We start from the raw sequence: 14,132 nt of genomic DNA, 5'->3' as shown, positions 1-14,132 counted from the left end.
AACAAAAAAAAAACTTTTGTACTATAGCCCATAACTCAGGATAAAGTATAGATATCTGTTTTACAGTCACTTGGAGCATTCCAGCATCCCCCATGGGATCAAGTGGGTATCACCCACTTTGGGAAACACAGCAAAGGGGTCAGGGAAATGAAAATATTGGAAAAGGGACACAAACTAAATGAAAACGCATGATGGCATATTGTGACAAATGGAAACCAGTATCCCTGAATAATTTTTGTACATATTGTTTTAGGGATACCTTATTTGCTATATTAATATTCAATCTCAAAAACTCACTGTCATCAAGTCAATTCTGTTTCACAGCAATGGTTCAGGGTTATGGTAGAATTAATTGCTACTATGGGTTTCTGAAACTTAACTCTTTATGGAAGTAGAAAGTCTCATCTTTCTGTGAAGGAGCAGCTGGTGGCTTCCAGATGCTGACCTTGTGTAGCCAGCAGCCTAACTCATAACCACTATCATAACATTCACCCTAAGCACCATAAAGCAAGCATTTCTAAAAAATATATTAAATAATTCAGTGTAAATTTCATTAAAAGGGGAAAGCCCAATAAAATAGAGCACTGTGCATTACACATTGAAAAACAAAAGCACACATACACCGACGCAGAAAATGTCAGTGATGAGACTGCTATTGGCCAAAAAAATAATGCAACAATATGGTTTTATTTGAAAAGGACATGGTATACTCACTGGGAAACACTAAAATAGCACTTTAAATATGACATGGTCCACTTTCAATGGGTTCTTACACAGTGATTATAGCAACTTCTGTTCCCACCAGCAGTCAGAATAATTGCTATTTTACACAGGAAACCTTGGTGAACTAATGCTAGACATTAACAGAATGCTACCACATGATCCCATGTTCTTGAGATAAAAATTTACCAACCACTTGGGCTTTTGCAAACCCACTATAACAACTGGATCGAGATTATTATCTACAACATGACCTTATAAAGCATAAGAAGAAACTATGGAGACGGAATTGTATGGGTTGGTGGGGATATGTTACAAATCCTTCACAAGAGTGTTCAATAAGATCACCATTCATGTGTTAATTAAGAGACACTTACGGAATTAATTAATTCGATTGCAAATGAAATGCAAATACTTTTATTAGACTATTACCTTAAAGCAATCAAAAAGATGATCAAGTTGTTCAGGAGAAAAGTCCCATGCCAACTTTGCTAGTAGATCATGCACATTCTTCACAATAGCTTCATGTTTCCCTGCCTGTTGAGAAAATAAACAAAATCTAAGACAGTCAAGGCATCTAGAATAACAGTAACAGGTTAGTACACTGCCTAATAACTAATGATGAAATATTCCCATCTTTTTCATCTGTGTAATGTAAGAAAATATATACTGTATTAAATGCTGAGATCTAAAATGGCAACTCAATTTCCATATATAAATTGTAAATGTGTACTTGAGTAATTCATGTGAACTTTTGGTACAGTAAAATATTCAATTTAACAAGTCCGTTTCGATGCTGCAAAGAGGGGGAAAAGAAAGGTGTACTAATGATATTGTTCCAAAAGGTCAAATCCTTAAATACTCAAATGTGAAACCCAATCTTTTCTTGGTTTCCACAGACATCAAAAAAACAAACCCCAAAAATAAAAATTCAGGGCTTTTTTCTGATTGCTCAAAATATGTAGAATTGTTTTTCTTACTTTGATTGGGGGCTCTTACATCTCTTATCACAACCCACATTCCTCCAGTGTGTCGAGCACGTTTGCAGAGATGCCGCCCTCATCATTTTCAAAGCCTCCTCCCACTTGAGCCCGATATCAGCTCTAAAATCCAGAGCTTTGTACACTAGAATTATTTCCCAAGTTAACCATAGGTAATGAAATCTACCATACAGGTTTCTGTAGTTTTTTAAAAGTGATTTGACTTCTGACATTGCAGATTTTTGTTTATCATCTCATTAAATTAATAACTAAACAAATCAATGGACAAAAGCATTTAAATTCAGTAAATCTCAAGACAATACAAACCTTCATGCTCTTTCGCAATTGCCATTATATACGTAGCTTTCAGTATCTCTTTTTTGGAGATTAAAGTCACTATTCTCCAATTTCTTACCTGTGCTGCCCAGATATTATCAAGATCTTGTAAGGTCAGAGCTTTTTCTTTGATAACAAAACGAAGAATCTTCTCCAGCTTTTCTACATACTGTGGTTGATGAAGACTGTCTCGCAGGACTATAGATAAAATACTATTCTGCTGTATCCATTCCTAAAAATAATTCAGAAAATTGTTTCAAAACACAGGCTGAGAAGGCTGTTTTACAAAAATATAAAGTGTCACCCACCCTTTAAAACAGGTTCTTTGAACCAAAGTCTAGGAAGCAAGGGGTGAGGATGGGCAGTGGATTTGAACGGAGTAGCACACATAGTGCTTTGGATCACTGTGCCACCAGGGCTCTCTCATTTTAGTAGAGCAGCCAGAATGGTTTAGGTAGTGTGGGTACAGGTAATCTCTTACTGGATACAGGTAAAATTTTACTATCTTAATTCTTCACGTCAGTTTTGTCACAAAATTGTTTTCCTCTTGTGTATAAAAGTCTCTATTTTGTGTTTTACTATCATTTTGAACTGACAGACATTGTTCATCCAATAGATCCTCTTAAACTTCCCCCCAAAAACTCTTCCTGAGAAATGCTATCCTACTACAGGAAAGTGAACGGATTTGAAAGTGTTTTAACCGGGATCTGACTCATGCCTGCATCTCTACAATGTTATGCACAGCCATGATTGAGTAGTGTTCCATTATGTTGTACATAAAGGCCTCTAGGAGATGGAGAACACCTACCACCAACAAATTAAGATGGTTGGCTGGTATCCACTTAATAGAAGAAAGTTAGTATACATACATAGTAATAATCCTCCTGTCCCCCGCCCCCACTATCATGATCCAAATTCTACCCTGCAAGTCTGGCTAGACCAGAGGATGTACCCTGGTACAGATAGGACTGGAAATGCAGGGAATCCAGGGCAGATAATCCCTTCAGGACCAGTGGTGTGAGTGGCAATTCTGGGAGGGTGGGTTGGAAAGGGGGAACCGATTACAAGGATCTACATGTGACCTCCTCCCTGGGGGACGGACAACAGAAAAGTGGGTGAAGGGACATGTCGGACAGGGAAAGGTAAGACAAAATAATAATTTGTAAATTATCAAGGGCTCATGGGGGGGGGGGAATGAGGAGCTGATGCCAGGGGCTTAGGTGGAGAGCAAATGTTCTGAGAATGATGAAGGCAATGAATGTACCAATGTGCTTTACACAATTGAGGTATGTATGGATTGTTATAAGAGTTGTATGAGCCCCTAATAAAATGATTTAAAAAATAGTAATAATCCACACCTTAGAGTTTCAAAATATTTCACTTATTATGAAAATGAGTTAGACCTGCACAATACTAAGCTGGTGAAAAATCAGTTTTATTTCTAATCCACTGTGCACACACATTTTTCTAATATACTATCAAGATGTGGCAAAGGCCATTTGCTGCAAAAATTTCTAAATCCTTAAATGTCATTTTCTGTTAACAATCCAGGATTGGTAACAGGTCACGGACTAGCACCTATCCCCTCAGCACACACTAAAATTAGCTCCTTTCTAGGCTTTCCAAAAGGCACAAATTAGATGTCTACCAACTGACCCCTAACACTGGACTAATGTCCAAGCATCCTCCATATACATTTGTTTTCGTTTTCCTGTGGTGAACAATACAAAGTCATCTGCCCTTTTAACCATCTAGTACAACTATCATCACAAACTATATTATTAAAAAGGGGTTTTTTTACTCAGTACACCTCACACAGTAACTTCCCATTCCCTCGTAATCACTAATAAAAAATGTGTTTCTACTCATTTGCCTATTTTAGATATTTTGTCAAAATATAACTATTCAAAAATCTATCCTTTTGGGTGTGACTTATTCTACTTAGCATACTTTTACCAAAGTTCACCCATGTTTTAAGAGCACGTATGAGGACATATGGTCTATGGCTGAATACTATTCCATTGTATGTACATACTACATTTCACTCATCCACTGATCCGTTGATGAACACTTGGGGTTATTCCCACCTTTTGGCTACTGTGCCACAATACACTTTCCTCATGCCCTAATAATTATCTTCATTAAACTAAGGACACAGACAGTTCTCCCACAGGTGTTGCCACGTAGTATGCTCTCAAAAATCTGGCTGCATAACTTAAGTGGCACAGTTACTCGTTTATAAACTACTCATATATCACTAACAAATAATTAGTAAAAGTTTATTATTACAAATAAGTCTCAGAAATAAACATTCATAAATTAGCCAAAATGCATTCCTATTAAAGTCTATTTTATTTTAATACTACTAATTTCCACTAGAGCTATTTTGATTTTTACTCCAAGTAGATTCTTATTCTTAAGAGAAAAATCAAAGGACTTACTGCCATTCGCTCAGCTGTGAGCCACTCTTCCTCCTCAGGGTTACCATGCCGATGGGTGTAATATGATACACTAGATATAACCTTATTGACTTCATTCAGTGCATTCATCTTTCCATTGAAAGAAGAAATTTGCAATAATCTATAATGAAAAACTTGGTGTTAGGTATGATTCCAAAAATTCATGCAAACAATTGTATCAAGAGATAAATTTCTTACCTTAGTATCATTTTTAACCTAAATATTTCTAAATTTTTTACAGTTTCTTCTTGTCCTGGAACCCTTGAAGCTAAATTCTTCAAAGACTTAATAATCATTGAAAGGGCATCATTTTTTGCTTCATTCTTAGCTTCTTTTTTCAGTTCTTCATCAGTTAAGTTTTCTAAAAACTGTGGAACCATTTCAATGACTGGAAGAAAGAACTTTTTCACTGTATGAAGAGTGAGAAACTCATAGCATTGTCCAAATGGTCTGAAATAAGGAATAGACAAAACATCTATAACATTCAAACTCTTTCTATTTCACCTGAATGAAAATACAAGGTTACATAAAAGGAAGTCACGTAATAGAAACTCAGTTTTTATCAATCAATAACACAGTAATTTTTATAGAGCACTCAACATTGACTTTAAAAAATATGACTTACTTTATAAGGGCTGCAATTATTTGAACGTTTAATGCTGATCCATTAATAAAACGATCATGCAAAATCTGGAATCCATTTAAAGTGCCAAATTTGTTGAGAAGATCCACCAACCAACCCTGCAATGGAGTTAATGAAAACGTTAACCTTGTTTCAGCTGGGGGAAAATGGTACTATATCAAGTAATTTCTTGATCTAAATATACTAGAAACCGAAAGTTCAATAAAACAGATTGTGTCAAATCATCTTTGAAAAGACCCATGAACGATTTGGTTTTGTATGCAGTATCTCATCCATCAGAAAGAAACAAGCTTGTTAAGCAGCATAAGCAGATCAATGTATATACATACATAGCTGATGAACAGAAACTAAAAGCTATGCTTCCATTTCAGGAATTCTACTATATGAGAATGCCTTATGATTATCTGAAAATTTTCAAACAGGTGTACTGAAAACTTCCATTTTCTAATACATTTTCCCTGAAATTTTTATCCATTTTTTGGTTGCAGTTGTAAATAATGTGTTTCTCGAAAACTGAACAATCTCAAAGCCTGACAATTACTATCAGTTAAAAACAAATCCCTGGAATTGTGAGCCGGATGGTACTACTTGATGCCTTTTTGAAGTACTACACCATGCAATATAATTGGATCTCTTTCAACCTCTTCCCTAAGAGACAAATAGAAAATTTCCATTTCTCTCAGGGGTCTGAACACAAATAGGAGTATGGTTTAAAATCCTGCCAAATACATCTTTTAACCAATTTTGAGAAATTGTACAGAAAGACAGACTAGAAATTTAATAAAGGATACATTTTCTCTGATTTCTATAGGAAATGAGTCATTAAATAAGCTTCTGCTTGACTTACAACCATAATTTTTTCTATGGACAAAGGTTTCGAAAGTTGTCATTATTTCTTAAGTTCAACAGCAAGAAGAATTAGGCTTCAAAGAAAAAGAAAAAATATCCTCAACCAAAAGAAAAAACATCCTCAACCCCCAAATTTTGTATTTATCTACCTTCCCATTCTCTGTAAGATGCCTTATTATTGATCCATACAGGGGGAAAATGAAACAATAAAAAAAGAAATACAATACAGAAACATCGAAGATTCCATTTAGATCTTACTTTGGTTTACTCACACAAGACTTAGCCATCTAACTCTAAGCAAGTAACATGAGCTGGGGAAGTATCCGAAATTTTCCCGTCTAAATTCAACACATTTCAACAACTTCATCTTGTAACAAGATAAACCAAAGTATTGTACAACTTTGGTTTTTCCTGCTTGGCTTTTTTTCTTTTTACAGTTAAACTTGAGAACCATTTTTATTTTTAAACAACACTTTTATGTCTACCCTAAATTCTAAAATTGAAATGCTACAGTTATTTTCTCAAAGTAATCTAACTTAATCCTACACCTTTAAAAGCATAAATTTGTTTATACTGATATGAAACATTTACACCAGACGACTTGTTACTTTTGTTGGCTACTATTGAGTTTGCCTGACTCATGGAAACACCACATGCAACAGAATAAAATGCTGCTCATCCAACAACATTCATGTTATTAGACACGATGACTGATTGTAGAATGGATCTCTTCCTTCATCTACAGGGTTTCCCTTCATTGGCCAATTTCCTGAAACAACTATCGGGCCTTTCCCTTCCATATCTATCTCAGTCTGGAAGTTCTGCTGAAAGCCTCGTTCACAGCAATATGCAATCCAATGGACACAAGTTGCAGGAGGTAAGAATTCTACCACTTACTAATGTCCTCACATTTATGTATAGAACCTATTATTTTCCATAAACTTTTTCAAATACCCTCATATATTCTGTAAGTTTTAAAAGATTTTCTAGTCTGTGTTTAACATGCAGTACCTGAATTATATCTGTTACTAAGTCAGTAGGTATGTTTCATTTGTAAATAGGTCAAAATTAGGTATGGTTTGTATCTAAAATCAGCCAAATGTTTGTATTCTAGTATATTGTATTCATATATATCTTTCTATGCACAAAAGAAGCACTTTGATACAGTAAAAGCTCAGTAATATATTGTAGCAATGTTTCGATGTGCAAAGTACAGCCTGTATTATTCACCATTCATTGTACATACCTTGAGCTTTTAATGTATTACAATCTTTGAAACAGTTTGGAACCACCACAGGCTGTACTTATGTCACACATTTATAACCAAGGGACTATTTATTTGTATTTCTAATTTCTATAATATTACTTTTATGCCATATTAGATGCATATCATATATTGATCCATGCCTTTAAATATTAATGCCTGAGCTCTTGGACGATGAAACAATCTTCCACTCTCATTTCAAATGAAAATTATGATGCTTTATATTAATTCTAATGATGGTTTTTTGTTTTTGTTTTTTTAGAGGCTAGGTAGACAACCATAGGCCTAACTATACTAAGATTATTACAAGTACTTAATATGCCCTAGCAACAGAAAATACACAAAACACAGAGCTTCTTCATTGTCATTCTCAAAGCCCAATTAAATTTTAAATGAAAAAAAAAAACCAGGAAAAGTTAAAAATCATAAAAGACAGGAAAGAACATAGCTCCAGCACAAAATAGTGAATTCAAAAAGTGAAAAATGCAAAATCCCCTTAAGAATATATGGGAAATGAATTTTCATGTAAGTGGAATATTCAAATCCATTAGAAGTTTTGTGGCAGAGCAAAACAATTGTTAACGTCAATTAAAAAAAAATAACCAACATACTTTTGGTGATCGAGGGTCTGGAGAACGAGCGAAGAATTCATCTTCAGGTAACTGAACACTTGAGGAAACAGATTCACACGGACGTGTACCATTATAGATATGGAATTTGCAATGAGGATTTAAGGCCATGGCGAGAAGTTCTAGTAGTGGAAACCAGTCTTGGGACAACTTGGCCACACATAGCTCCACCAGACGATGAGTATTGTTAATAATACATCTCTGTATTATAAAGGGGACCGGGAAGAGAGATGTGATTTATGAGATGAAAGCACTGCCATTTCAAAATCTCACTACATAATGGTCTCTCCATTTTTCTGTACTAATCATTTGAGTTATGTTCAATTTTCCTAAGCCTGTGATCAATAGAAATTAGCAATGAGTTGCTTTGCAATTTATATACCACCTTTGAAACACCATTCTCAATGGCTTACAAAATGCAATCAGCACCAGAGGTTGTTCTCTTGTTGTTCTTCACTTTGGAATGTGTACACCAGAAGCAGTAATTATAAAAATCTAAAAAAATGTCAATGATCAAAATTAATTTGCTATCTAAACCTCAATACCAAAATCTGACACTACTCTCAATCAAAGTCTCCAATACCCACAAAGTTAAATGTTGACACAGAGTATTTATTATTCCAACGTTATTTGGGAGGAATCATTCTGAATACAACATACCTGCTTCACAACCTACTTCTACATTATGAAGGAGGAAGAGAGACCTGGAATAATAGCTGCGTTCATCCATCTAAGATGCACTTTTGAGGGGGAAAAAAATCACTGGAATCATAACCAATGGTATCAGGCAGTGCTATTTTCCTAGACTGGTGTCCAGAGATCATTTGTATTTGCTACAGCCTATCACTTGGAGAGGGGCCATGGTGGCGTAGTTGTGGTTATATATATACATATATATATAATTGTAAGGCCGGGAGCCCTTTCAAGAGCCTCCAGCATGAGACTGCACTAGGCAGAACTGTGGAACACCACACACACATAAGGCAGTGCAGTTGGCTGCCATTTTTGAACCAGGTGCCACAATCTTTGAAGCCCAGCTTAATATTATACAAATATGCCGTTACTTTTAATCAATTGAACTCCAAGCTTGCCACAAATACATTATCACATTCATCCTCATTTTCTGCACGCACAGCTTAAAATCATTGCAAAGGCTTATTAAAGCCTTTTCTTGCACCAAAGTAAGGCTAAACAAAAGTATATATCCATTCCAACCGATTTACAATTTCTTTAAAGGCTGAATTAGGTATGGATCTTGTTCACAACTTGGGTAAGATAATGCATCTTAAAATTGACAGAATGATATATTCATGAAAATATGTTGACTTGCCTAGATGACAAGGGGTGGGTCAAGGGACAGATTTTACCAATCTTTTCTAACTCTAAATCTCATGCCAATTCTAAATGAGCATGCTTCCCTTTAACTGAGACTACAATTTCTTGTTAATTGGCTTCTCAATTTTACAGCCTTTGTATTGGGCCAAATATATAATCAAAATATTTATCGTGCATCTGTGTGTGCGTGTGCATTACCCATAGGCATCACCGCATAAAATCTGAATTTCTAGAGTCAAATGAAAAGACTCACATGAATTTCAAACTTCCAGCCACTCACTGCCTCATCTGTAAGGATTTTAGTGAATGATATTGTTAGCCCATCTCGAAAAAAACGCTGACAGGCTTCACTTTTAATGTCAAGGCCTAAGAAAAAGGAAGAAAATTTAATGTAAACAAAACATTTCTCTGTTTTACAACATTCAGTTACATGACAAAGGATGGCAATTGTTCACTGACAGCTGAAGAATGTAGAGTAGTCTTGGAAAAGAGACACTCAGCATTCTCTTAACTTCTAAGGTAGCTTGATTCAGAATTAGAAAACAGAAAATTCTTCAATAAATAAAAATTAAATATTTTAAATATTGTTAAATTACATCAAACCATTTAATTGTAAATGTTTCAAAATATGACATTAGATCTTAAACACAGAACGGTTACCATGTGTTAGGGACTCATAAGTACTTCATAATACTGTGTGTACTTCTTAGGGGGAAAAAATTAAAAAGCAGTACTTCAATGTCATCTGATGACATTTATTCAGTGTCATCTGATTTTAGAAAGGCAATAGAGCCACGTGTGTCAAAACACAAAGAAACCTAACTCTTAATGAGAAAATGATCAACGAATTTGTGTTTGATTTTGACCAGAAAATAGATGGCATTTACGCCCCAGTACTATAAATTACAAATAGGTATTCAGCGAATGTTAATACAAAAAAATAAAATACCACTAACTGATTTATTACTTATCATCATACTGTTGAGATGTAGAGCATGCCTAACAAAAAGTCTTCAACAGATGCCAAAGTGAATAAATGCATAGATAAAAGTTTGAGTAATGTGAAACAAGTGCAGTCTGCTAGTGCTATTTTCATAGTTAATAGATCACTTTACATCATTAATGCGGAGTGAAGAATAGTCTTTAAGGAAAGTGGGTGAGATTGCTACTATATAAGCAGAGTACTGAAGATGTTAATCTGAACAAATAAATTGTGTGTGTGTGTGTGTGTGTGTAGGTAGGTACAGTGCATAGGTTGGGGTCCTGTGGCACAATGGATTAAGTGTTGGGCTTCTAACAAGGTTGAAAGTTCAAACTCACCAACCACTTCATGGGAGATCCAATAAAACTGGCTTGTCTTGTAAAGATTTACATTCTCGGAAAGCTGAGGGAGCTGTTCTACACTGTCTTATAGGTTGCTATGAGTCAGAGACAACTTTATGGCAGGTTTGGTTTTTATTTTGATAGCTGCTATTGATAGTTAAAATATAGCCAAAGCTACCCTATTTCAAATATAAATTGTTACTACAATCAATGCCTTAAAATGAAAAGGAAAAAAATAAGCCGAGAGAGAATTAACTGCCACTATAGTTAGACCAATGGTATAGGGGAAAAAAAAGAGAGATAAGATTAATTTCAACATGAAGCTAGTACTTCTGGACTACAGAGTAAACATTTTGATTTCTTTTAATCACACCAAAAAAAAGAATCATCTTCCAAGTTACATTTTCCTTTTATAGAAAAATCAGAAAAAAAATTTTAAAAAAAAGAAAAATCAGACATTTTCCATGTATTAAAAATGAAGGTCATTTAAGTAAGAAAACTTATTTTAAAAATCAATATAAAAAAACGGTTCATAGATTCTATTATACACATGCCCTTGGATTAACATTGACCATCATATCAATACAGCAGTCAAAAGGCAAGTGCAAACAATTGGTAGATTAGCAGTATTTACCTTGAAATTAGAAATGGCTTATGCTAAATTAAAAAGTCAAATATATGTGAAATTGAAACCCATTACCTGTAGAGTGTTTGCCAATTGAAAATTTATCTTTCATGTCTTATGACTGCACTTAAAAAGCAAGATTCTAGGTGATACCGGAAGGGTGGAGGGAGGGTGGGGTGGAAAGGGTGAACCGATTACAAGGATCTACATATAACCTCTTCCCTGAGAGGATGGACAACAGAAAAGTGGGTGAAGGGAGACGTCGGACAGTATAAGATATGGCAAAATCATAATAATGCATAAATTACCATGAGGGAAGGGGGAGGTAGTGGAAAAATGAGGAGCTGATATCAAGGGCTCAAGTAGAAAGCAAATGTTTTGAGAATGATGAAGGCAACAAATGTACAAATGTGCTTGACACAATGGATGGATGTATGGATTGTGATAAGAGTTGTACGAACTCCCAATAAAATGATTAAGAAAAATGTTTAGTCCATAAGTGACCCTTGGGATATATATCACCCACATCATTTCTAGTCTCTCAGAATTTTGGGGAAAGCCACCATTCCCAGTTGCCATATATCCTGCTGCCTAGAAGGAACCTGTATAACTTAACTAAATATATAAATCTGAAGAATTGCTCCTTACACCACAACTCTATTTATTATTAGTGTCCACATTACTATCATACCATGCCCCGCCCCACTTGATTTCAGCATGCTTTCCATTATTGTAAACATATAGGTATAACAAAAAATTCAAAACAGAAAATACTTCAGTCATGAAAGGGTTACCCGGAGAATCTGATCAATATTGAATGTACTCTACAGTAAAATGGACACACACAAATTTTATTCATAATGACTGGTTGTCCAAAGGTTATATGAGCCCTTGCTCTAGGTATGTATATAAGCCACATCAAGAAAGTTTGGCTAGATATTCCATCTATGAAGATTTACTGTGGTTGTAACAGAGAAAAATGAATTTTCAAGAATAAAGAAAGTATACCTAGTAGCATATACTATTGAAAGTGTGACATTTATACTTACCTTTTTTACTAAGATCAACAGCAGCTTCTAAAAGTACTTCTAATTCCCCTTTCGGCAAAACTGGAACCACCCATCGAGGCCTAAGAGTATAAAATAAAAAGATGCGTATTGGTCGCACATTGAAAGCAGCACTATAAAGAAGTTACCAATGATAATCACTCACCTTGCTCTAAACATATTAAACATTATAACAGGTTGGCAAAATACCTGTTTTGTGGTACTAAAAACCATCTGCTCTCTCTATAAATAAGAATTTTTAATCAACTGTTTAACAAAAGATGTAATGAGAGGATAAAAACTCTATTTCAATAATTTATACAGAATATAAAACTATTACAATAATCAAACATCAATTAATAGGAAACCAATTGCTTAAGTGCACAAGAAATGCTCTTTGGGGATTGAGTTTAGAGGAAAGATGTGACAGTGACCCTTTAAGTTGCCCAAAGTTTCCTTACAAAGAAGAATATACATTCGAGGCAAATAACTGATTGTAAATATATTATTACTGCCTCAGTACATCTCAGCAAAACATTTACCGTCTCTTCCTGAAGGTTAAGTGAACCATGGGTTTCTTAAGGCTCTATGCCTCTCAAACAAGTGCGCAGCATATTCCCAAGCGGTGCTTTCTCTGGGCCCAATGACAACCTATAGCTATCTAGGAGCTCCATTCCTTTCTTAGCTCTTCCTCCTTGCTGCCACCACCACTCAACCACTGCTCCCCAGAAGAGAAAACCACCTCCCATTCATTCCTTAATCCCTGTCTTAAAGAGCTGTCAAAATCTCAAAACTCTTTTGATAAAAAGCACTCCATTGGTAGCTAATTTCACACCCACACACCTTTTTATTTACACAAAAAGCACGGTTCTCTTTTTTCTGAAAACTTGTGAATGTACAACTTAGTTCTCTAGTCAGTTTAAGAAGTACTTACTAACAACTGCCAACCACAAGACAAGATAGAAAAATATACAACCTTTTGCAATAACGTGTCTGCTACAGAGAAGGCAACCACTGAACAACTTTACAGAAATTCTGTCGGTTTAACTATAATCTATTGTAAACTATCATAGGCATCTGTCAGACCACCATTTAACTGCATGCTATTAAGTGTCTATAACCTTAAAAAGCAATTAATACAAATCTGAAAGTATGTGCTCCTAATTTTATTAATAGTAATGTGGTTGGGATGTGTGTATAAGGGGTTATTTCATAGAGGACTTTATAAAACTCTTTCTATATTACTCTCAGAATTTTGTTTTAATGCAAAGGATCCATTTCTTCTGCCATTACATATTTGTTAGGCTATTTCTAGAAACAAATTTTTAAAAAAATTTACTGAGGCCAAGTGCCTGAGTGTTTCCATCCTCTCTTTTAGGAATGGGGTGTGTGTATCACAACTCCATAGCACTGCCCTGCATGGCCTACAGGCCCTGTCAGCACAGGGTGGATTCCAGCCATGTGGGTTTCCTTGACATGCTTTCCCCTAACGTCTGAAAAACCTTTTCCTTCCCTAAACACAAGTCTTCCTCCAAACAATTAAAGTATTTTAAATATGCTATTTAAAAGATGATGTGTGTAGCTGAGCTACAAATATGAAAAATTATACTCGAACTACCCTTTAAAAAATATATCAAGAAAAAACAAATAGCTGAGGTAGTTAAATTCCTCAGGGCTGACCAAAGGTTCACAAGGAATAGCTTACCAGGAACCTAATCTTATGACCTTTTTTGACTCAAGGGCATCCCAGAATTATTAAAAAGTCATCCAGCAATCTTAGCAACTAAGATTAGCAGGAGGGAAAAGCTTCACAAATGCAAAAGGGAAGCCACATGTACAGTTCTAGTTAAGCAACACTCGGATCGACATGAATCTGGAATCTTCTTTACCGTTTAAGTCCGGAGATGACTAGACCAAGAATCA

At 35.2% G+C, this 14,132-nt stretch overlaps 1 protein-coding gene across 1 annotated transcript in view; it reads right to left on the bottom strand.

The window, feature by feature from the left end:
- The window catches only part of USP9X (ubiquitin specific peptidase 9 X-linked), a 108,522-nt gene that overhangs the window by 60,724 nt on the left and 33,666 nt on the right, over positions 1-14,132 (bottom strand). The window contains exons 5-12 of the mRNA XM_004714586.2: positions 12,213-12,292; positions 9,469-9,581; positions 7,863-8,081; positions 5,121-5,236; positions 4,694-4,945; positions 4,478-4,616; positions 2,116-2,268; positions 1,153-1,257 (exon numbers count right to left, since the gene is read on the bottom strand). Of these exons, the coding sequence (XP_004714643.1) occupies positions 1,153-1,257; positions 2,116-2,268; positions 4,478-4,616; positions 4,694-4,945; positions 5,121-5,236; positions 7,863-8,081; positions 9,469-9,581; positions 12,213-12,292 (1,177 nt within the window). The remainder of the gene's footprint in view (positions 1-1,152; positions 1,258-2,115; positions 2,269-4,477; positions 4,617-4,693; positions 4,946-5,120; positions 5,237-7,862; positions 8,082-9,468; positions 9,582-12,212; positions 12,293-14,132) is intronic.

This window comes from Echinops telfairi, unplaced genomic scaffold, assembly GCF_000313985.2.
Source record: "Echinops telfairi isolate 266 unplaced genomic scaffold, ASM31398v2 ScPeMD7_26;HRSCAF=91, whole genome shotgun sequence".
Lineage (NCBI taxonomy): Eukaryota > Metazoa > Chordata > Mammalia > Afrosoricida > Tenrecidae > Echinops > Echinops telfairi.
The sequence above is the reverse complement of the archived record's forward strand: the minus strand, read 5'-3'. Positions and strand labels throughout refer to the sequence as shown.